Consider the following 21,639-nt stretch of genomic DNA (forward strand, 5'->3'; position numbering starts at 1 on the left):
AAAATAATTAAGAACAAAAAAAAAAAGATGTACATAAGGTAATTTAAATTTGATTAAAAAAGTGAAATAATTTCCTTTCCCAGTTAATAATACAAAAATGTTTTTCACTTTTTTCACTTTTTTTAAAAAAAAAGAACTTTTTTCCAACAATGCAGTTTTTTTCAAGAAATTTTTTTTAAGGAAGAAAAAACTTTCATTGTAATACATTGTCTTATGCATATAATCATAATTTCATTGATCATTGATTTGTTTTCGTTGAAAATTAATAAAATTTAATTATAATTTCATTATTCCTTTAATCTTTTTAATACTCGACCGGTTCATTGCATATTTGCTGTAAGTTTCAAACAAAAGCCAACATTTAAATTATACAAAAGATAAGAGTTAATAAATTATTGTTGTACTTTGTTATATATATAGACATAAAACCTGCTTGAATTTTTAATATATGCAAACTTTAGCATTTTTAAATTGAAAAAATTCGACAAGACATTGATAGACATTTTTTAGAATTGTTACAACACTTCTTCCTACTTTATAGATTAAATTTTAGCAATTTCCTTTCTGAAAAATTTCTCAATTCAAATTTGTAATATTTCACAATGTATGATTAATTTCAGAAATAAAATTTGTCAAAATATAAAAGTTTCAGTAAAAAATAGCGAATAAAAGTTTTGCAACATGTCAATAAGTGACACAGTTGAAACGACATTTTCTGAGATTGATTTCAATGATCATAAGGCAATGATTGAAAACTTAATGATTTTGGAACTGAATTACACAAACTACTTTATCAGTACAATAATGATAACGTTGAAAAGGAATTACGAGATGCTGAGAAAAAAATTGGCATAAAAAGAGAATATGTAAGAATACATATACATCTTTTTTCATAAAAGATTTGATAATGTAAAAAACATAACATTGATAACAATAATGATAAAGGAGTAATAGAAACAATATAGTATGGATGATGTCTTGAAAAGGACAATATTAATAATGATAATGATAGGATAAGGAGTGATAAGGATGATATTGCAATAACGATGATAATGAAAAAGTTTGAAAAATTAGCTCAGCATAGATTGTTAAAATTAGCATGATTTGATGATAGAATTGCTTATTCATTACAAAATTATCACAAAAAAAAAAAGAAATGGAAAAGCATTTCATCTATATTCAATAAATAAAATATATTAGTGATAGTGTAGATTCCCTCTCTCTTATACGTAACAAATTAATATTCCAATGATGTTAAATTAATAATTTAATTTATCAGTCAAATATTCGCGAAAATTTTTGTAATGGAAAATTTTTTAAAAGAAAAAAAAGTTTTAATAATAGAACAATCTTTTTAAAATCTCAAACTTTATTTGAAAAATACTTCCAATTTATATGAGGTAGCATGTGTTATGATTGGTATTATTGCATTATAACTTATTGTTGGTGATGAAGCTGGCATATTAACAAATCTTATTGGTTTCACATATCCTGCTGCTGCCAGTATTGAAGTTAGTTTATTGTTCTATTGTTCTAACAAATTATTGTTCAACAATTTACAACATAGCAAACAGTCAAATAAATAATAATTGAAGAAGTTTTACTTTGTTTTTATTATTTACTTCTTTTCTTATGCATTAGTTAACACTTAAATGAGATATTTGAATTTGATACTTTTTTTTTTTGGTCATAATGGAGAGAAAATAACTGTGAATCAAAAGATAGAGATGAAAAAAAAATTTTTTTTTGGTTGATAATATTTCAAAAAGGAAGAAAATAATAATAAAGGATTAAAAAGTGAAGAAAAAAATAGCATTAAGTTTTCTCTTCTTTTTTTTGAAAAGATTGTGTTGAAGTATTGAAAGTTCTTTGCAAAAATGCTTCACATTAAAAATTCATGAAGTGACGTGCGTCAATGTACCATTATAAATTGCCAATGATTTGTTAGTTTGGCACACACCGAAATATTTGGAAAGAAAATTTCTAGGCCATACATAATCACTCAAAGTCAAAAGTAATGAATTGGCTATGCTATTGGATACGGTTTGGTTTTTTAACATTAACTGATTCATATGCTAAAACTATCAATGCTATTTTTCCCTTTTTTTGGCTAATTAAGGTAATTATAGATGTCATATTAATTAATATTAATTCTTAATTTCCTTTTTCAAATTCACAATTATATTACCGTTATGAAAAAATAATTCCTCCATCTATGCTTCTCTAAAAATGAAATTTAGTCGAAAAAGCTAAGCTTTACAGTGGTTTTCCTTTCAAAACAATCGGTAGTTATTCTAAAAATGATCTCTAATATAAAGATATATGTATATAATGATTATGCAACATCTATTTACAATACACAATAGACATATCAAATGATTAATAATAATAATAATAAAATAAAAGTAAAATACTAATACATTCCCTTTATATGATAATAAACATAAACTTATATACTGAAAGTCATTGAAAGTAAGCCTTCATGCGCCTTTTTGAAGCAAAAAGTTAGACTGCAATTCAGTGAAGAAATATGACAGAATCGTTAATTCAATGAATCATTCCACTTTGATGTTACACATTTTTAAAAAATTTCTCTCTCATCACATCTATCCTTTATAACATATTTGAGAAGTGTACAGTGTTGTTATCAATCAGAATTGTTTCAAATAATATTTTGAACCCAAATTTCAATTAATCCCGTTTTCCGCTAAATTTTAACCTATTTGCAGACTGCAGTTTTACTCTTTTTGATGTTACCACAGACGTGTGGCGCACAACGTCTTCACAACAAATTAATCAATCCACAGTATGAAAAATTACGTGTAATGTTATTACAATGCATTTTATGATTCCTTTTTTTCGTTTTTTTTTTCTCATTTGAAAAAAGGAAGATGATTGATGACTGATTTAAAGAAGAACTGAATTAATTTCAGAATTCAATAAATTATTTGCTTATTTAAAGCAACAATATATGTAATAATAATAAATGTATAATTTGTAAGTAACAAATAAAACGTTTAATGCAATCATCCAACCATTAGTGTAATATCATATGACCAAACAAAATCTAATCAGATATCATTCGTATTTTTTCTCTTATCACTGGACTTACTAATTTAGCACCATTTGGCTTAATTAAATTACCATCAATTTTCAATTCTAGTAATGCTATTTATTAGCGATTTACAATTTCTTTCATAGTTACTGGAACTTTATTATTCATTACTTTTACTTCATTTATTATCTAATTTTTCATGATGTTTTGAACAATTTTTATACCGATAACATTTTATATTATTATATTTTATACCTTACATTATACATGCCTCTATACAAACATTCACAATGCGAAATATATTAATTTTATTAGCTATAGATGTCACTCATACTAGTATCATATGTCACGCCTCAACTACCAATACTACCAATCACATGTCAGTAACCTTTCACCTCAATGGTTTCAACAATATCCACAGCGATATATGTATATGTATGATGCCTTTTGGTGCTATCAGAAGTCTAAACTGAAATCAGAACACGAAAGCAAACTATTTGAGTTTTTATTTCATGTGGAAAGACAACTGAAACAATTCTTAAAATGAAAAGGCAAATAAAAGTGAAAAAAAAATGAATGAAAATTTGAATACTTTCATAATGCCATTTTAAAAAAGCATTTTTTCGAATACTTCAAAAATTTTATTGGCCGTAGCTACAAACAGTTCATAGGGACTTCTTTCGGTTTGAAATTTTTAATCTGGACGGATTCAGAGATGTGCCGAATGTTTCCATTGTCTAATCATCTTCAAATATTATTGCAATACATAAACATACACTTAAAATGAATTCAGTCTGAATATAACTTATGACTTAGAATCCAATTAAACTTTCATATCATATCCTTAAGAGCCTTCTTTGTTTGTTATTGTGTTCAATTGGTATAGACGAATGCATTGAATGATAGATCTGTTGTAACCATTTGATTCGTTAGCAATCACAATACATAGATATTAATCTATAGCAACAATACTGATAATTTCGTAGTGTATCCACAAATGAGATGAAGAAAATGGATGAGTAGTTGAAGAATTTAATGAAATTAAATGAGTTGTGAGTGAGGGAAAGCAGCCGAATTGATAGCTTACTAATAAGGAAAAAACTGAGAAAAACTGATTGTGACAAAAGATTTAAATCATTATATAGTGGATACTGAGTTGCAATAAGTACATGATTACAGTAATTAGAGAGTATCAGATGATCTTTACTCTTTATAGAGTAAGAAATAGGTTTTAATATTGTAGCTTCTCAAAGGCTTAAAAAACCTTTGCAATATTTTGACATTGCAAGTAGATTTGATTTGAAACAAAGGAGTAATTTTTAACATATTAAACAATGCACATACCTTTTGTTAATTGCTGAAAATGTCTAGACGAGCAGATAAGCTCAACTATGGTGGGGAAATAATTGCTTACATGATGTATAATTTGAAACAGTTTTACATTGCTAATGTTCAATTAAAACGAATTTTAGTATTATATTATGGATTAATGCAATTTTATTCCATATATTTTGTAAGCTATTTGGAGGTTCACGAGATTATTTCCGAGTTTCGCGACAAATAGTACTTGCAAAACAGATTTAAAAGAAACAATCGGATAACATGGGTCAAAGATCTTGAAGAATTGAAAAATTTTTGCTGCATCGTTGCAAGTTATGCATTCAGAAATATTTGTGGTCGTCTGCATGGCCTCGAAGGTCGTTCATTTCTCTACCATACACAACATTTTGCTAGCTAACCTAAAGTCAATATATATTTGACTTTAACAGTTTCCATCGCTTCGGAATCTGTCTGTTTTAATGAGAGTTACTTAAGAGTTATTGACTACAAGAAAAATATGATTATGGAAAAAAATGTATGGGTACCCATAATTTTGGGGAACTGATACACCGAACAGTGTTGTTATAGATATTTAACTACACTAATACTTGCACCAATTCTTTTCAACGACATCTATTAAATTGTGGAAGAATCATTAAAAGTATTTATCTGAAGTATAATGAAAAATTAGACAAAAATAAAAGTGTCTCAGTAACATCAACAATAACCCGCTGAATCTACTAGAAAATAGTTAATCACTGACAGTGTTTACAACTTCTGTTTCATGTAGGCATTCTTTTTGTATTCACTTTCCTGTCCTTGTAAAGTGGAGATCAACCATTTTGTCTTTTCTTTTCGAGCCTTATCACTTTCCAACATTTCCTGCCGTTTTTCCCTGAAAAATTGATTACGGTGAAATTTTATATATATATATATATATATATATATATTTAAGATGTAAATCAAAAAAAAAAAAATAACAGAGATTGCATTCAAATGCATTCATTCATATAAATACATATCATCACATGTACCTATTCAAAAATTGATTGTCACGACGTAATTCTCGAACTGTTCCACGTAATTCTTTCTTATACTTTTTAGTGAGTTGCTTGATTTCAACCTTTTTCGACTTCTTTGCAGTGTTCTTCTCGTAATGTGCTTTTTCTATATTATAGTTCTCGTCAAAACGTGGTTCCAATAAATCCAGCATTCTAAGTTAAATATAATGAAATAAATTAATGAACAGTAATAAAACGATATGTGACCAGATTTTCTAAGAAAAAACTGACTTTTTCTGCTTAGCTGGCCTTTGCAGTTGTTTCAGTAAATTTCTTGAAGACTGAGCGGTGATAAATGATTCCAGTGCAGACAATTCCGTCAACAACTGAGACGGATATAGATTACGCGGTAACCTTGACAACAAGCCAAGCAGTGGTCTAAAAATTCGATTCGCTAATACTCTAATTCCAGAAATTTCCTCAATTAATTAATTGAGAAACATACAACTACATTTACTTGTCATTTATTAAAAAATATGAAACACCTGAAGATTATAGAGAAGCCGATAAGATTGGAATAAAGGAAGCTAAATCGACATAAAACGGTGAAAGCAATATTTAGAACGCATAATCGATTTTTGTTGTTTTCTTCGAAGCTGAAAAAAGATCGCAAAAGGAAGTAGGAAAAAAAAAGAAAAAAAAAAAAAACGATTCGCAATCCTTAACAATATACAATTATTTTCATGATTATCACTTTATATCGATAGCTCAAAGGACCAGTCATATTTTTATAAGACTGATTTTTGCTGCATCCGGAATGCAGCATCAGTTAGGAAATGAGTTCCATTAAATACATGGAATTCGATATAAGAAATAGTAACCATAAACAGTTATTTAAAATAATGAAATACTACAGACTACTTAATATTCTTCCAAATATGGCCGTTTGAAAATAATACATTTGTTCGTCACAAACCCAACCGTCGTATTCACTATGATAACAAAAAATTAACACTTACCTATCTGTGTCATCAACAAATATTTGCTTTATATCTAGCTGTGAAGGTATTTCAATCATTGAACACTGAAAATGATTAGCATTACTTAAATGAAGACCAATTCTTAAGTCTTAAATGAAAATATTAGAAGAAAACTAATTTCTTGTGCTTAAAAAATAATAAACTAACATCATCTGTGACAAAAAGCATTCTTCGATGTGGTAATGATATGGGAAAAGTCGTCGTCGGACAATGTTCATCATCGCTGTTTTCAATCGCCATCAAAAGAACGCCGTGAAGAAAAGCGATAACCTCTGGCAGATACCTGTACAATCCATTGTACACATTACACTTCCACAAAATTTAAAAATTTTAATATTCGGAAATTTAAGAAGTTATTGGAAATATAAAACTCTCCACCCAAATTCAATAATCATTTAAAAATTGTTTATCGATACCCTCAAAATTACCTCGTAGGAAAAATTTTACCTTTTACTTTCTTCGACAAATGAACCCACTATTCTGACCATTAATAGCATGCGTGCAATGTCTTTTATACTGCACATCCGTACAGTTGAAACAAGGCTGCATGCAAATGCAAGTGTAGGACTGACAACAGGATGAAATACGTCTCGCACTGGGTACAAAATTAAAACCAACTTCAGAAATGCAATACAGCGAAATGTAAACATTTCACGTGGTGCACGTGCATGTTGTGCATATTGTTGACGCAGAAGAGCACGCATGCAACGTGCACTATGCTCAACATTGAGCTAAAACATAGAAAAAAAAATGAATATCAATTATTTCGTCACAAAAAAGTAAAAATTCTGCAATCGATATAAGCTTAACAAAACTAGTAGGAAAAACTGATGTCTTCAAAAAACTGCCTTATAAACTAACCTGCATCAAATAATATAATCCTCGTGCTATATAACCAAACAAAGCTATTTTAGCTTCTCGTTCCTTGGACAAGTCGTCGTAATACCTAAAAAGAAAGCCTGCAGTTATGGAAAAAATTTTTTTTTTGTTTTTTTGTTTTTTTTTTGAATAATTTAAAAGAATTAATCTGCTATATCCAATATGCATTGAGCTTAAAGTAATACCGATGACAAAGAACTCAAGAGAATACATAACCTAATCTTTTTACTCTAGTTTTCAAGTATATTTTATTTACCTCACTACAACTGATTTATATTTATGAAGAACAAAAAAAAAAAAAAAAATAGTAACTGAAATACCTGAGAAGAAGTACAAATAAACGACCAAGTCGTGATTTATTCCCTTCGCGAAGACTTGGATGATAAAGCTTTATTAATCTTTTAATGAATACTTCACAGTTTGCATCACTTTGAGCATCCAACAATTTTTTCAGATTTTGGTAGTTCTGCGGCAAATCAATCACAAAAGGTAATTCCGCATTTTGCCATCTTTTCTGAACTGCAATCAATTGTTAATTTGGTAATTTGTTGCACATACTATAAAATGTGTTACTATAAATTAAACTATGATTCTACAAATTAGATACGTGTATCTCATCCGAATTATAAACTAGCTTCTTAAACCATCCAAAGTCGAGGTATTTTACTCCGTACTTCCTATTTTTTTACCAATCCACCATATATAATTAATATGTACCAAGATTTTTTACTGTACAGCAAAATCTCATATGCATGGTAGAACACTCTAAGGCTAAAAAATGATTACAATAAATATCATTTTCCCAAAACCGAGTGCAATCATCGACGACAGCAACGTTCACTGAATACTCCCTCGCTGTTTCAGGAAATAAATTACATAAATTAGCCTCAATCAACCGTTTTAAAAACTGAAATAATACAACTAACTTTCCATTTCTGCATCTGTTGCAGCATTTTCTGAACTAGATGGCGGCAAATCCATTTGTTCATCGCCATTCACCATTGCATCAAAATCATCCTCTTCTTTGTCTTCATCCAAATCGTCACTTTCTGATTCATCTTCCTCATCTGATGAATCAATCCGAATTACTTTTATTCGTCCTTTTTTAAGCTAAAAGTGCACCAAAAACTTTGGAAATAGAAAATTAGGAGATAATAAAAATTTGCATGAACTGATTACAAAATATATCATTTTCCTAAGACTAGCGAATGCAACTTCCTCAAAAAGTGCCATTGGCAAACAACATAACTCTTAAAATGTCAATCATTGTATACCTTTTCTGCATTCATAAGCACACCTGAGCTGTCGTACTTCACCACAAAACCTTCTTTGTTATCATCAGTTTTCGATTTCTTTTTTGCTTCGCTAATATCAGCCTGGAAAATTTGTTGTAAGACGTCGATTAATAACTGAATGTATAAAAATTCAAATTAATGCATAAAATATATCAACAAAACGAAGTAATTACAACAATCCTCGTAGAAAATCTTACCAACTGAGCAAGACGAGCTTTTTCCTGTCTAATTAGCTTCTCACGCTCTTCATGTGCAATCTCTTCTTCTGTTTTTTGTCGCTCACTTGCTTGGCCTCTTTTCCCACTATCCATTTGAAGCTCGAAGAGCTAAAAAGTTAACAAATCATTCTAAAACCACGCTCTCTGATAAAATAATGAACCTTGCAAAAATATGTGGCAAGAAATAACAAATATAATGATAATCTATCTTTTCAAAAGAATATGCCCAGCAATTTTTCCAAACAAAAAGAATATAGTCGAGATCAGAGGAAATGTATTCGAAATCTGGAATATGAACTTGCCAAATGGTCGTAATCGTCCTTCTCAGGTCGAATTATACTTGATCTATCATTCACAGGCTTTATAAAACCGGACATTACATCCGTTTGTTGTATCTTGTTCCACTTCTCATCCAACCTCTCTGTTGCATCTTCACGCTCATCACGAGCTAATTTCTTGTCGTAACGTTGCTGCTTCGTTTTTGCTATCAGTTCCGCAATAAAGTCTCGTCTATACAAGAGGAATATATCGTTAATTGGTTCAAAACCATGTAACAAGTTTCAAAGCACTTATTTCTCTCAAAAAATGCTTTAATAATAAAAAAGAACATAGTGAACAATTTTCCTCCACTACATACCGAAGAAAATTAAAAAAACATATGGTAACAAAAGATGCAGGATATCCTTCCTAATTTTGAACTTCTTTCCCTAAATGTCACATATAAATTAAAAAGAAAAAAAAAACCTTTTGCTAGTTGCATTTTCCACCGATGCAGCATTTCCACCACCGAAATGAACTGCAGCTACAATATTCGCACCGATACTTCCTCCTCCTCTAACTTCGTCATCGTCCTCGTCGCTTAACATCGTGCGATCATACTTCTCTACTTCTGTTAATTCTCGTCCCCTATGAGTCAATGCTTCTTCTGAAAGATTATGACATGCTGAAAACAAATCATCTGTTCATATAATCAGCATATCAAATGAATATTTGAAACAATTTGAAATTAAATAGCACTTTTAACAACAAAAAAAAAAAAAAGAAAACTCTATACGCAGAAATGATGTTTGACATCTTGCGAAAGACTGAAGCTTCACTAAAAGGAATTTACCTCCATTATTTACCAGTTCCGAATTGGTTGCTTTGAAAATTTTTAAACGTTCTGCAGTAAATCGCTTCGAAATACATTCTTCAGCATTCATCATGCTATTACCTTCACCGATGCGCTGATCAATAATCTAAAAATGACACTTATGGAATGACCAAAAACCAAGGAAAAACGAATTCGTCCTACACTTTGTAATAATTACTAAACAGCGAAAATGATTGTACTTTATTACGCTTCCCACGTTCTTTCCATTCCACAGCCAATGTCTTAGTCCTATTTTCAAAGGCCTTTTTCTTCGACAATCCTGGTGCACCACAGGGAGCTGATATCGCTTTTGTTCCAAGTATCTACAATGCATTCAGAATGAAATTTAAAGCACGAGAAATCACGACCACCGACTCAAGAATTAAGTTCAAAATCTTCAGAATTACAAAAACTTCATTTTGATAAGATTTACCTTGTGCTTTGCACGATTGTATTTTAACTCGAATGGATTCAGCTCCACCGGCTGATTATTAGACTTCTTCAGCATTCCACTATTCGCCTTTTTTACCATGCTGAAAACATCTGTTTCATTTACAGATTACCTGTGAAAAGACAAATAGACCAATAAAATGCCACACACACACACACACACACACACACACACACACACACACACACACACACACACACACACACACACACACACACACACATACACACACACACACACACACACACACACACAAACACGTTGTAACTTTCAACTGAAGATTTACGGATCAAAACTATATAGATACTCTTCCAACACATTTTAATAGGCGACTTAAGTAGCATACGTAAATTTAGAAACGCGTAAATAAGTACATGTGACCTCACAGGTAAATATGAATTCAAATCCACGATTTATCCTTTGAACAAATTTATTTAACACCAGATTTACAACCAGGACAAATTTGCAATGATTCATGCAATAAAACATCACAATCTATGCAAAACGTCGATTTGCAGCTCTTACAAATGAAACTTTTATCGTCAAGTTGTCGGATACAAGCAAAACAGGTCCTAAAAAAACAAGTATATTAATATCTGGAGTAATTAAAAATGACTTTTTTTTTTTTTCAAAGCAGAACAAACCACCCGGACTGCTTACAACTCTGCTACTGCTGGAATATGATTACACATTGGTACTAAATCCTTAAGGTTTTAACCCAAAATTTAGTAAATAGAATTACCCTTCCGCTGTATCGATTTCTTCAAAAGCTGGTAGTGGCAGCAAATTATACAAAGAACGCGCAAGCTGAGGTGCTGAGATTAAAGTTAATTTGCAGATTCGACATTCAACTGGTAAACTGCAATAGCGTGCCCCACACTGCGGACAAAAAAAGCCTCTCCCACCAGATGGCCGAACTTCTGATTGATGGCTGAAATTAATCAGCTTCTTTTTGAAAATGTGATTTTTTTTTTTTTTTTTTTGAAAAGTTACTTCAATTAAACTCACCACAAACAAAATGAAGGACAATCTATGCTTTCATGGGCTGGAAAACCCATCCGAACAACGCTGCTTTCTGCATTTCGACTACATACCGGAGGAATCGCATGCTCACTCAAAATTACCTCGAAATGGCTACTATCCAGAATTACGTCGTGACGCCCTTAAATTATACAAAATTTAAATTACTTCGTTAAATAAAACTAACAAGAAGAGATTCTGTGGAGAACCATCCTTTAAGGAGAAAAAAATTTACCTGATGTAATGGAACAAAGTTTTTTGAAAACAAAGATTTCAGCACTAAGTGAAACCACCGAGCAGCGTATATGGTACCTTTTTAGTAACTGCAATAAACATTTAAAATAAATAGCACTGTAAAGATGTAAAAAGCAACTTAATGATATAGAGTAGAAAGTCCAATTAATAAAATAAATCGTCAATAAAATAAAAACAAAAAGACTTGAAGGAACCTCAAATGTGCCAAAAATACTTGATGGATCACATGTTGAAAGACTTGCTACAATCAATATTACCTCTCGACTAGCGTGACCCGGGTAACTACTGAAATGTAGATATTTCTGCAAACTCCCGACTTACTGGTCCAATTACCAAGACCCGAATTTATTAAACTTGGAAGTGCACTTATATGGACCCCTCATCAGTGATTGCATTATGTTTTCTTCGTATACATAGCAATGTAAAGATGTAAAAAGCAATGATATATATATATAATCAATGATATAATAACACTTATACAAACTTTAGTAAAACTATATACATGTTTTTAGTTATGCATGTATTTCATATTACAATATTACCAGTTGAATACGCAGCTACTCTTATCGGTTCAACATGCCAACTTTTATAGTATGTATATGCATTTGGAATTTCCATACTTATCAAAAAAAAATTAAAAAAAAAATCATACTGCAGACTTCTAATAGTGGCCATCAAACTGTTATGCAGTGAAAACTCTCCGTGACACAAGAGTTCTGTTATCGTCGATAATGATTCCTTTACCAAGCGAACATTACCTAAAAAAAAAAAAGAAACTATATAATCAACTTGATGATAGATTTAATTTATTGAAATGTGAAAAGAAATAAGTCATTACTACAAGCAATGTAGGAAAGACTTCTGTACTTCAAATTAAAATTTAACCTTTCCTTGGTGTACATGTTGAATTTACAAAAAACATCTATAAAAAAACTGAATGAATATAAACAATTAAATAACCAGTAAGGGGAATCAGGCGTTCGGCTCGTTTATCTCTGCAAACTACAACACCCACTTGTGAAATAGGATTCTGCTCCGAAAACTTGTCGAGAAACTGATTTAAGGCCTGAAAATCAAATTTAATTATGATCACTGTGTAAATCACCATTTCACGTCAATTTTGTGAACCGTTCATTGATATGAAATAAAGTAACAGACCAATTAAAGTGAGATCGACTTTATATAGCATAATACATTAATAAATACTGGAAAAAAAACTCTTTAAATTACTTATAAAAATTAGGAAATTCAGTAGCCACTAATTTCCCGTTCAAAATAATACGGAATATATTTATTTTTGTACTTACAAATGTCTTATTTATGAGGAATAAGACAGTGTGCAAACAGTCAAAATTTTCCTTACAATAACAAAATAATCGAAGTTATTAAGAAGACTACCTTAATTGTAACAGCAAGACGGGATGGTTGTATTGATTTATCGGCCATTGAAAATGAGCAATCAATGACTAGATACACATAACGCATCTATAAAATTACCCATTTTATTAAAACATCAGATGATCGTAAATTTTAGGATCAAAAAAAATTATAATATAAATTCACTTACAATTCCCAAGCGAACTTTAGCCGGTCTATTGTTAAGACGTTTTTTCCGCTTTGCATCAAGTATCAATTTAGCCACCGATTTCTCAATTGAACCACTCTCATCTTCACGTAATACATCTCGAATATTCAATCCTGCAATTTGCAAATATTGAATTATTTCCCATCTGGTCAACTTTAGACCGCACAATTGTCAATACTAAGTTATTTCTAAGTGAAAAAAAAAAATCTGCTGCATATAATCTAAAATAGATGCATATTAAGCTGATTCAAATAACAAAATATTTAATAATTATACCATCCGCATAATCCACTTCCCATGTATAACCTTCTGGTTCATCATCATCATTCATTGTATGCCGTGTTTTTCTTAATTAATTCAAATATAGTCCTGAAAGTTAACAAATGCAATTCACCACAAATTGTAAAAGTGAAACAAGTGCACAGACGAATTTGCTCATACCGCAATAAAATTTTATCCAATGAGAACGTACAGAAATCAAATTATCTAAACACTTTCAAAAATCGGCTTAAAAACTAAGTCAACTATGAAATTCGTTAAATCTCAACCTCATTCCTTGCCGCTCACTTTATTTCACCAGTAGTTTTTGATAGTTAAATTCCGAACTGTGTTACGTGATTTCCCTAGTGTTTCGAAAGGTGACACTTAACATTCTGCAATAACTATTTCCATTATATTTCATATTGCTACCATTCTCTCGTTAGAATAAACTAGAACGCGCAGTGCTTCAGTTCAGTCATAAGCTGTTTAGAAAATGAAGCAAATATGTATCTGAAGTTGTCGATAGAAGCTAAGATTGAGTTCAGAAATGGATTTCTTCCAACTTCTAGGAATAAGTTTAGAAAATTTCGTTGGAAGAGAAGCTGTTGAACAGAGAAACTTATTAATACTATGTAAATTTTATTAATTATTGTACACATATATTTTACTCAGTTAGCATTACACATTTTAAAAATGTTGAAAGGAGAAATATTTCAAATGGAATTGCTTCGTTTTAAGTCATTTCTTCTGAATAAAAAAAAAATTTAATTCGTTAATAAGCCGAATATCTATTTCTTTTATTGGTCTATTAAAACACTTAGGATATTCAATGTACCAATTTATAAATGAGCAAAGGATACCGAAAGCATTACAAATTCAAATTCTGTTTAGAAAAAGCTAAAATTCACATAAACCCCACTTTCCATCATTCCTGCTCTTTTTTCTTGCTTCAATCCCCTGTCATTAAATTCATAAATGTACATAAATGAGGAATCACTGATCACTGAGTTGTGCATTCCGGATAATTTTTTACTGGTGTCGATTGTGACGAATCTACTTTTATGGCATATCGATTTTTTGATTTCATTTGGGCGTTAGTACAGTTGGCTGGTTTGGATGATATGCTGTCATTATCATTTTCTCCAAATCGCGCTTTTTCTGCCACTGGAAAGAACGGTTAGCTTTTTGATCAAAAATATGAATTTTACATTCTTTTCCCATCATCTAATTATATCACTAAAAAGAAAAAAACACCACAATAAAAGTTATACTTACCGTTTTCTCGACAACGCTACTGCATTCAAGTTGTTAATATATTATTAAGTTTACAAACGCTAAAGCCTTTATTTTACTCCCCTTCACTTTTTTTTGTCATATAGAGGAAATTTGATGGTAGTATTTCACTGTTTCCAAAGCAGCATTGTAAAATCTTAAATTACTTACTGCATTCCTGTTTATTCGTTACCCGACGTAATTCCAATAATAACCCGCTAATTTTTCGGTCCTTTGAAGCAATCTCTCCTTTCATCTCACGTGCCCTAAAAGTTATGATTATTGATAGTTATATTGATACTTGTAATAACTTAAGGTGAATGGGACGAAATGTATACATGGCACTAATAAAGTGATTTGAGGATGCTACGACAATATATGTAATTATTGCCATTGTAACTGCTCTTCGGATTCATCATCCTTAATAGTGATATATTACAGAAAATCTTACTATCAAGATCAAGGGTAGAGTTAGTACAGTATCACAGTAGCAATAATTACATACATATGTGACAATCCCCTTTTTCGATTCTTAGAAAAAGTTTGTAGAACTGGAAAACATGAACTTACTCCTTTTCCTTCTTTTGAATTTCATTTTCTAAACGAAATAAGTTTTCCTTATTTTGAATATCTACAGCATCGGAAGCCATCATTGAATCCTTCATCTGTACAATCTCATTTCGAAGTGCCGCAATTACCAATAACTGCAAACAATGGTCGTATCCGTAAGTTTGAGTTGCATAATACTCAGCGGAACGTAGTTTTTGAAAGTAAACATAATGTGCCAATTCCACCCTTACTCTAACTATTGCAGCTTTTATTCAAAACAGCGTTACACTTCATCTTGAAAACAGATGAAACCTTATAAGGATTGTTGTCAAAAATAACTGCTATTCGTATTCACGAATACTTACATTTTCTTCATTGATTTTCTGCGTTTCGTATACTTGCTCCCTTAATTCTGTTTCTTTACTGTCGGCATCATCACACTGCTTCTCCAACCAACTTATATCCCGATTTCTGCAGCGCAATTCTTCCTTTAGATTCTACAATTAAAAATTTTATGAAGCATAGAAAAATTAAAAGATGAATTTAAAATTGTAACTATAACGAAAACTTCAAGAGAAAAATGAAAAAGAAAAGTTTACCTCATTTTCTGCTTTCAGTTCATCAACCGTAGCTTCCAAATGATTTACTTTCTTTTTACTGAAATGAAAGTTGAATTTCGAATTACTACGTATACTGTTGATAAATTCTAAAGAGATATATTGCTGATAAATTCTAAAGAAAACAGAGAAACATACAATTCATTCAATGGACTCGATTGTATACTCTCGATGTCTTCGTTTTCACCACAACTTGGCGAATCATCCTCACTTATTTTCTGATCAATTGTGGAGTTTCCGATAGATAGCTTCTCATCTTCAGCACTGTGGTTTGTCGTAGGTGACTGCTGATTCTCAATCTCGTCATCAGTTGTGACCATGGATTCATTTTCTCTTACTTGATTAACATCCTGATTTGATACTTGAAAATCATCAGTCACGGTATCTGCTTCGTCATCATCGAGCTGAATATAATTCGGATGATAGAACAGTAAAGTGTAAGTTTGAATTTTTGAATGTGAAATATAACACTGGTTGAAAAGTTAGAAAAATAAGGAAACTGAACATGAAAAAATCTTGGAAGCTTACTCTTAAAGTCGTAAATGCTACGACTGATGCATCATAAAACGTTGCTGTATCTTGTTGCTCTGATATTTCATCAACAGCACTATCTTTTAATCCCGCCACAACAAGATTCTAAAATTTAAACTGACTAGTTTCCTTATTTCCAAATCGACAATACAAATTATTGCAATGGATTTACCTCGTGCAACTGAACGTTAGGAGGTGAATTCGCACATGGCAGAAGCAAATCCGTACCTGGACGAGCCCAGTTACCACCCCACGTTTGTCTTCGCGCACGACGATCGTTATCTTTCTAAAATTTTAATTCGAATCTTCGAGATGTTAAATCTTGCATTTTTCCAAAATAACTTTATTCAAAGGCTTCTAAGCTTATCTATTGATATTAGAACTCCACTCAAAAATAACTTACTTGAATAGATTGTGGAAGTACTCGACTTGAAAGAATACATTTTCTTAAACGTTCGACTTCCTTGCTTAATTCAATGTTTTTGTTTATTAATTCAAGCTCTGCAGTTTCGTTTTTTCGATTTTCCTGAAAATTGTCCATAAAACAGCTGTGAGAGAGAATAGTTATTTAAGACTAAATTTTGGGCTGAAAAAATTCGACCTATATTTATAAGAAAAAATTACCTCTAATTCAGCCTTCAGGCGTTCAATGGTCTGAATATATTGGGTTAGCAATCCTTCAGTATTCCAATTTTTCCGTGGTTTATTCTTGATATTCTTTGCACTTGCGGCAAACTATAATCCAAGTCTTTTTTCAGAAACATTTCCGGAAAAGTTACCTAAAATGGAATTTTCGTTAACAGCTGAATTCAAACTAACCCTGAGCGTTTGTAAGGTTTGCGTAACCTCGGTGGGTGAAGCGGTGCAGATTATTAACGTTCGTGCGTTACCACCCAATGAATTTTTCAATAAACGTGTTAACTTGGAATCGCGGAAGCTGACATGACCATTCCTAAATTGGTTATGATTGGAAAAAAGACAAACCAAGAAATATTTGCTCTTTTTAAAACGATACCTATAAATGTGTATTTCCTAATTTTTATACTTGGATACTCGTATAAAAAGGATTTATAATTCAATGAAAAGAAATGATTTTTTGTAATTTCGTTAACCAATAATGTCATCCAACTTACCCTTTTTCACTTAATTGATTTATAACTTTTTGTAGAGCCAAGAGACTGGTGTTTATTTTACCGCTTTCTTTTAAACGATCGCCATCCCCTCCCGAATGTTTCGCACTTTCACTACCGGCTAAATCCACCACATTCTGAAATTTGTCACATCCGAAGCATTTAACATTTTTAAAGTTTCATTGCACTATATGTCTATATTATTTCAAATAAGTTATTATGAACTTACTAGAAATGAAATATAAGAAGAAGAATTCGAGGCAACAGCATCGTCGTAGCATTCGATTACAAAGCGAAGAATGACATGTGATCGTGATGAACGTTCATTAAGAGCAGTTTCACCAGTTACACGATTTGCTAAAATAAAACCTTCTAAATATCATTCGATCAACTTTTTTTTTTTTTTTTTACTTCATCTTATTTAGAAATACCTGAAACCTTACTGTTATAATTTAGTATGAAACAAAACCCAAAGAGATTAATAAGAAAACGAAAAGGTGCACTGCGTTTTCTAGTGACATAACAGACTAACAATTCAAAAGGTCATATTAGAAGTTATCATTATTACTTTCGTTTATGCACTTAATTTATCTGCTGGTTCTTGGCATTTGGGAAAAAATAAAGTTATGCCAATAAAGAAAACAAATAGTATTTCACTTTGATAATGTATTTGGAGCTAATTTCTAGATTTTTTTCGGTTCAATTTACTTAAAAAAAATAAAAAAAAGGAAATTGTACCAAATGCTCGTTGGATCAGCATTGCGACACCATCTTTGCAAACAATAACTTCTTCTCGCAGACCGTCCACTACGATTTTTTCTTTGAATTCTTTTATCGGTAAATCGGCGATCGAATTAGATAGCAAATCTCTTACTTTTTCGTTATAAATTTCAACACATGATATGCGTAACATATACCGTTTACCGCTTCCCTGAATTTCGAATTTTTTCTGTGGTGTTTTGTCGAAAAATGTTGATTCGTTGTAATTAGATGTCTTGCCTTACATTACAAAAAAGGCCATATTTAATAGCCTATATCCTTCAGTAAATTAGAAATACAAGCCTTACTATAGTAAGGTAACAAAAACAAGTGCTAGTTACGAATTTTAAAACTGCAATAATGTTTAACATCCAGTTCTACAGTAACTCTATCAATGAAAATAGAGAACAACACCTCGCATCCTTTTGCCCAAAAAAAAGTTACATTTTGCTTCATTTATGTCTCGTTCAAAACTTACTTCCAAGATCTTTGCAAAAATTGTATCGAGTGCCATTTGAACAATGCCATCTGAATTATCTGTACCAAACATTGTGTATGTTTTACCAGATGCAGTTTGCCCATAGGCAAATAGAGTTCCGTTATAACCAGCCATAGCTGATTCCACTACATCTTTTGCTGAATTAACAAACACATCTTGTGTTCGATCTATTTCACGATATACCTGATCTGGAAAGCACAATTTAAAAAGAAAAAAATTTTTTTTTGATTTACTTATAGAAATATTCAAACTGATTTGTCTTGAACAAATTTTTCTCGATAAGTCAAAATCTGCTTATTTTCAAAGTTTACAGATTCGTTCAAGTAAATCAGCGATATAATCTATCCTTTGCAAACCAACTATAATCTAATGGCGAGTGTATATCATATGATCAGAAACTTTACAATCTACGAATTCCTTAAATAATCTTGAATTTCAAATGAAAACGATTTACCAAACGTGTAGCTTTTCTCTTCTCCATCAACAATAGTATGATCATCGATAACCTTCCAATATACTCTTGCTGATTCCCTACAAAATAAATGCACATGATGTCCTTAAGATGCCTTCAAGTGACATCATTTTTTCACACAGTAAAAAAGTAAACTCTATGTAGAAAAGCTTTAAAATATTTTCGCGAAGGATTTCATTTACCTTCAAAAATAACCTCAAACAAAGACTACTTATTTACTTAATTCGAAACCTTGCAAGAGGAGGTCGCATCCTGACGACTACTTTAATGTTATCTTCCACGACATCGGTTTCCATAATTATTTTACTCTAAAAACACAATTAATAAATAAGAACAACTGCTCCAAAAGCATCATTCATGAGAGAAAGAACTTACAAAGAACTCGTGAAATGCCAACTAAAAGTAAGCACCTGAAGAATTGATGGAATTGCAAGAATAGCAGTTAAAATTCAACAGAGAATCAGATTCGAGCAATCCTAATTGAATAGTGAACTATCCAAACACCAATTTCGCAAAGTAAAAAAGTCTTATTCTTAAGGACTCTCAAGCACCAGTACCAACAGACCGAATCCTACAAAGCACAATGATTCAATACCTCATCTTTCTCTAAGTTAAATTATATTACTCTTATAATCTAACAAGTAAAAATCTAGTGGATCTTTCTTTGCCTCTCTCTTCCTTTCTTCTTTCAACTAATCAACATATTGTGCATAGACCGATTGCATAAATGAAGAATTTAGAAATGATTAAACAAAAGTTTTCAAATGAATCAATTATTCTAAAAAAATATCATTCAAAAATCTAGAATAACCTTGTTGGTTGCAATAGATCTGCAATACTTCAGTAATTCTTGGAAAAATTGGAAATAATGAAAGTTCTGAACAATCGTAGTACCACCAACGAGACACTCCCAGATCGCATTCTCCCATAATAAATGCAACGAAATTTAAATGAAAAAATTCCCGCATTTTTACTATTGCAGCTACATTGCCAATTATTATTGTTATTAGTATTTTTATTTTTACTGTTACTATTATATTATTGCTATTATTATTGTTATTAGTATTTTTATTTTTACTGTTACTATTATATTATTGCTATTATTATTGTTATTAGTATTTTTATTTTTACTGTTACTATTATATTATTGCTATTATTATTGTTATTAGTATTTTTATTTTTACTGTTACTATTATATTATTGCTATTATTATTGTTATTAGTATTTTTATTTTTACTGTTACTATTATATTATTGCTATTATTATTGTTATTAGTATTTTTATTTTTACTGTTACTATTATATTATTGCTATTATTATTATTATTTATTACTACTGTTAATTAATTAATGGCCATTGTTGAATTTTTTGCTGTCTTCATTATTTATTATGCTAATGTCATCACTGAAGTAATTTTTTTGAATTTATTGAAAGGAGTGTTTATTTAATCTATGTAATTCATTTGAAATTAATTTTTGAGTTTAATTTTTTTTTTCTTAATTTACTGAAAGAACGATGACAGTATCGATTGAATTTGAGGTTTATTGCTTGATTAAATGGTTGAAAAATTGCTGATATTTTAGTCAAATTATTTTTTATAAAAGAAAACCGGAAAAAGTATTCAAAAAAAAAAAAAAAAAAAAACGAAACAGTGAAATGATCGAAAGTTACACAGTGAGCAAAAAGGAAAACAAAAAAAAAGTGAGTGTTTGCTATTCAAATGGATTCGAATTCTAACAGAAGGTCACTGATAGTGTCACATTAACTTTACATATACAAAATGATTTTCATTTCTTTTTTGAAAAATGCTTAATATCAAATTTTTGAAAAGAATCCTTTTGTATTTTTCAACAAAATTCATTATCATAAGTCGTATATTTGAGATTTATTAAGACGAACATAAAACATTTAGTTTTATTACGATATTTCATTATGACTTTCTACAAACTAAATTTGGATCTTTTTTTTTTTTGAAAGAGTTTGATGATGTTTTTTATTTAAATTTCAGCAGAATGTACATCTGATCGATTTTTACAAACGTCGATAAGATGAAAAGTCTCCGATAAAATAAATAGTAGAAGTGAAGAATTGTGATGGCCGATTAAAGAAATATGACAACTAACGGAAAATATTAGTCACAATGAATAAAATAACATATAATAGTTTTTTAATTAAATGAATTTTATATTAAATTTTATTCCTTTTAACATTCCATCAAAAATTAATGAACAAAAGAGAATAGTGTAAGTACAGTTTAAATGAATCACAATACAATAATTTCATACATTATTCATACACC

At 30.4% G+C, this 21,639-nt stretch overlaps 4 protein-coding genes across 5 annotated transcripts; 1 reads left to right on the forward strand and 3 right to left on the reverse strand.

Moving 5' to 3' along the window:
• Positions 1-2,017: 2,017 nt before the first annotated feature.
• Bm1222 (Uncharacterized protein) lies at positions 2,018-2,849 on the forward strand (the record flags this gene model as incomplete). Its single annotated transcript, XM_043077407.1, has 2 exons — positions 2,018-2,119; positions 2,730-2,849. The coding sequence occupies 2 exons, from the start codon at positions 2,018-2,020 to the stop codon at positions 2,847-2,849; spliced, it is 222 nt and encodes a 73-aa protein (XP_042933341.1).
• A 2,294-nt stretch (positions 2,850-5,143) lies between these two features.
• Positions 5,144-10,472, reverse strand: Bma-nol-14 (uncharacterized protein; the record flags this gene model as incomplete). The annotated part of the gene is made up of 17 exons (XM_043077408.1): positions 5,144-5,270; positions 5,410-5,589; positions 5,668-5,814; positions 5,922-6,032; positions 6,396-6,460; positions 6,564-6,699; positions 6,864-7,147; positions 7,278-7,362; positions 7,616-7,814; positions 8,222-8,405; positions 8,570-8,671; positions 8,788-8,916; positions 9,165-9,318; positions 9,553-9,733; positions 9,920-10,046; positions 10,141-10,263; positions 10,374-10,472. 17 exons carry the CDS (start codon positions 10,470-10,472, stop codon positions 5,144-5,146), a joined length of 2,433 nt encoding a protein of 810 aa, XP_042933342.1.
• Positions 10,473-10,821: 349 nt separating this feature from the next.
• Positions 10,822-13,582, reverse strand: Bm13988 (TFIIH basal transcription factor complex p44 subunit, putative; the record flags this gene model as incomplete). 2 transcript variants are annotated; one of them, XM_043077409.1, is made up of 10 exons in its annotated part: positions 10,822-10,963; positions 11,134-11,322; positions 11,400-11,553; positions 11,647-11,734; positions 11,861-11,951; positions 12,319-12,424; positions 12,627-12,732; positions 13,065-13,151; positions 13,234-13,364; positions 13,528-13,582. In XM_043077409.1, 10 exons carry the CDS (start codon positions 13,580-13,582, stop codon positions 10,822-10,824), a joined length of 1,149 nt encoding a protein of 382 aa, XP_042933343.1. The 2 variants fall into 2 exon arrangements, with proteins under 2 accessions (XP_042933343.1, XP_042933344.1); XM_043077410.1 differs by lacking the exons at positions 10,822-10,963; positions 11,134-11,322; positions 11,400-11,553; positions 11,861-11,951 and having other exon boundaries at positions 11,728-11,734.
• Positions 13,583-14,512: 930 nt separating this feature from the next.
• Positions 14,513-19,637, reverse strand: Bm5047 (Kinesin motor domain containing protein; the record flags this gene model as incomplete). Its single annotated transcript, XM_001897437.2, has 17 exons — positions 14,513-14,676; positions 14,956-15,050; positions 15,355-15,488; positions 15,699-15,830; positions 15,933-15,990; positions 16,089-16,354; positions 16,479-16,586; positions 16,654-16,767; positions 16,885-17,007; positions 17,106-17,216; positions 17,301-17,433; positions 17,615-17,748; positions 17,841-17,968; positions 18,350-18,542; positions 18,849-19,057; positions 19,324-19,400; positions 19,573-19,637. 17 exons carry the CDS (start codon positions 19,635-19,637, stop codon positions 14,513-14,515), a joined length of 2,244 nt encoding a protein of 747 aa, XP_001897472.1.
• Positions 19,638-21,639: the final 2,002 nt, after the last annotated feature.

The sequence above is a fragment of the Brugia malayi genome (genome assembly GCF_000002995.4).
Source record: "Brugia malayi strain FR3 genome assembly, contig: Bm_v4_Chr1_scaffold_001, whole genome shotgun sequence".
NCBI lineage: Eukaryota > Metazoa > Nematoda > Chromadorea > Rhabditida > Onchocercidae > Brugia > Brugia malayi.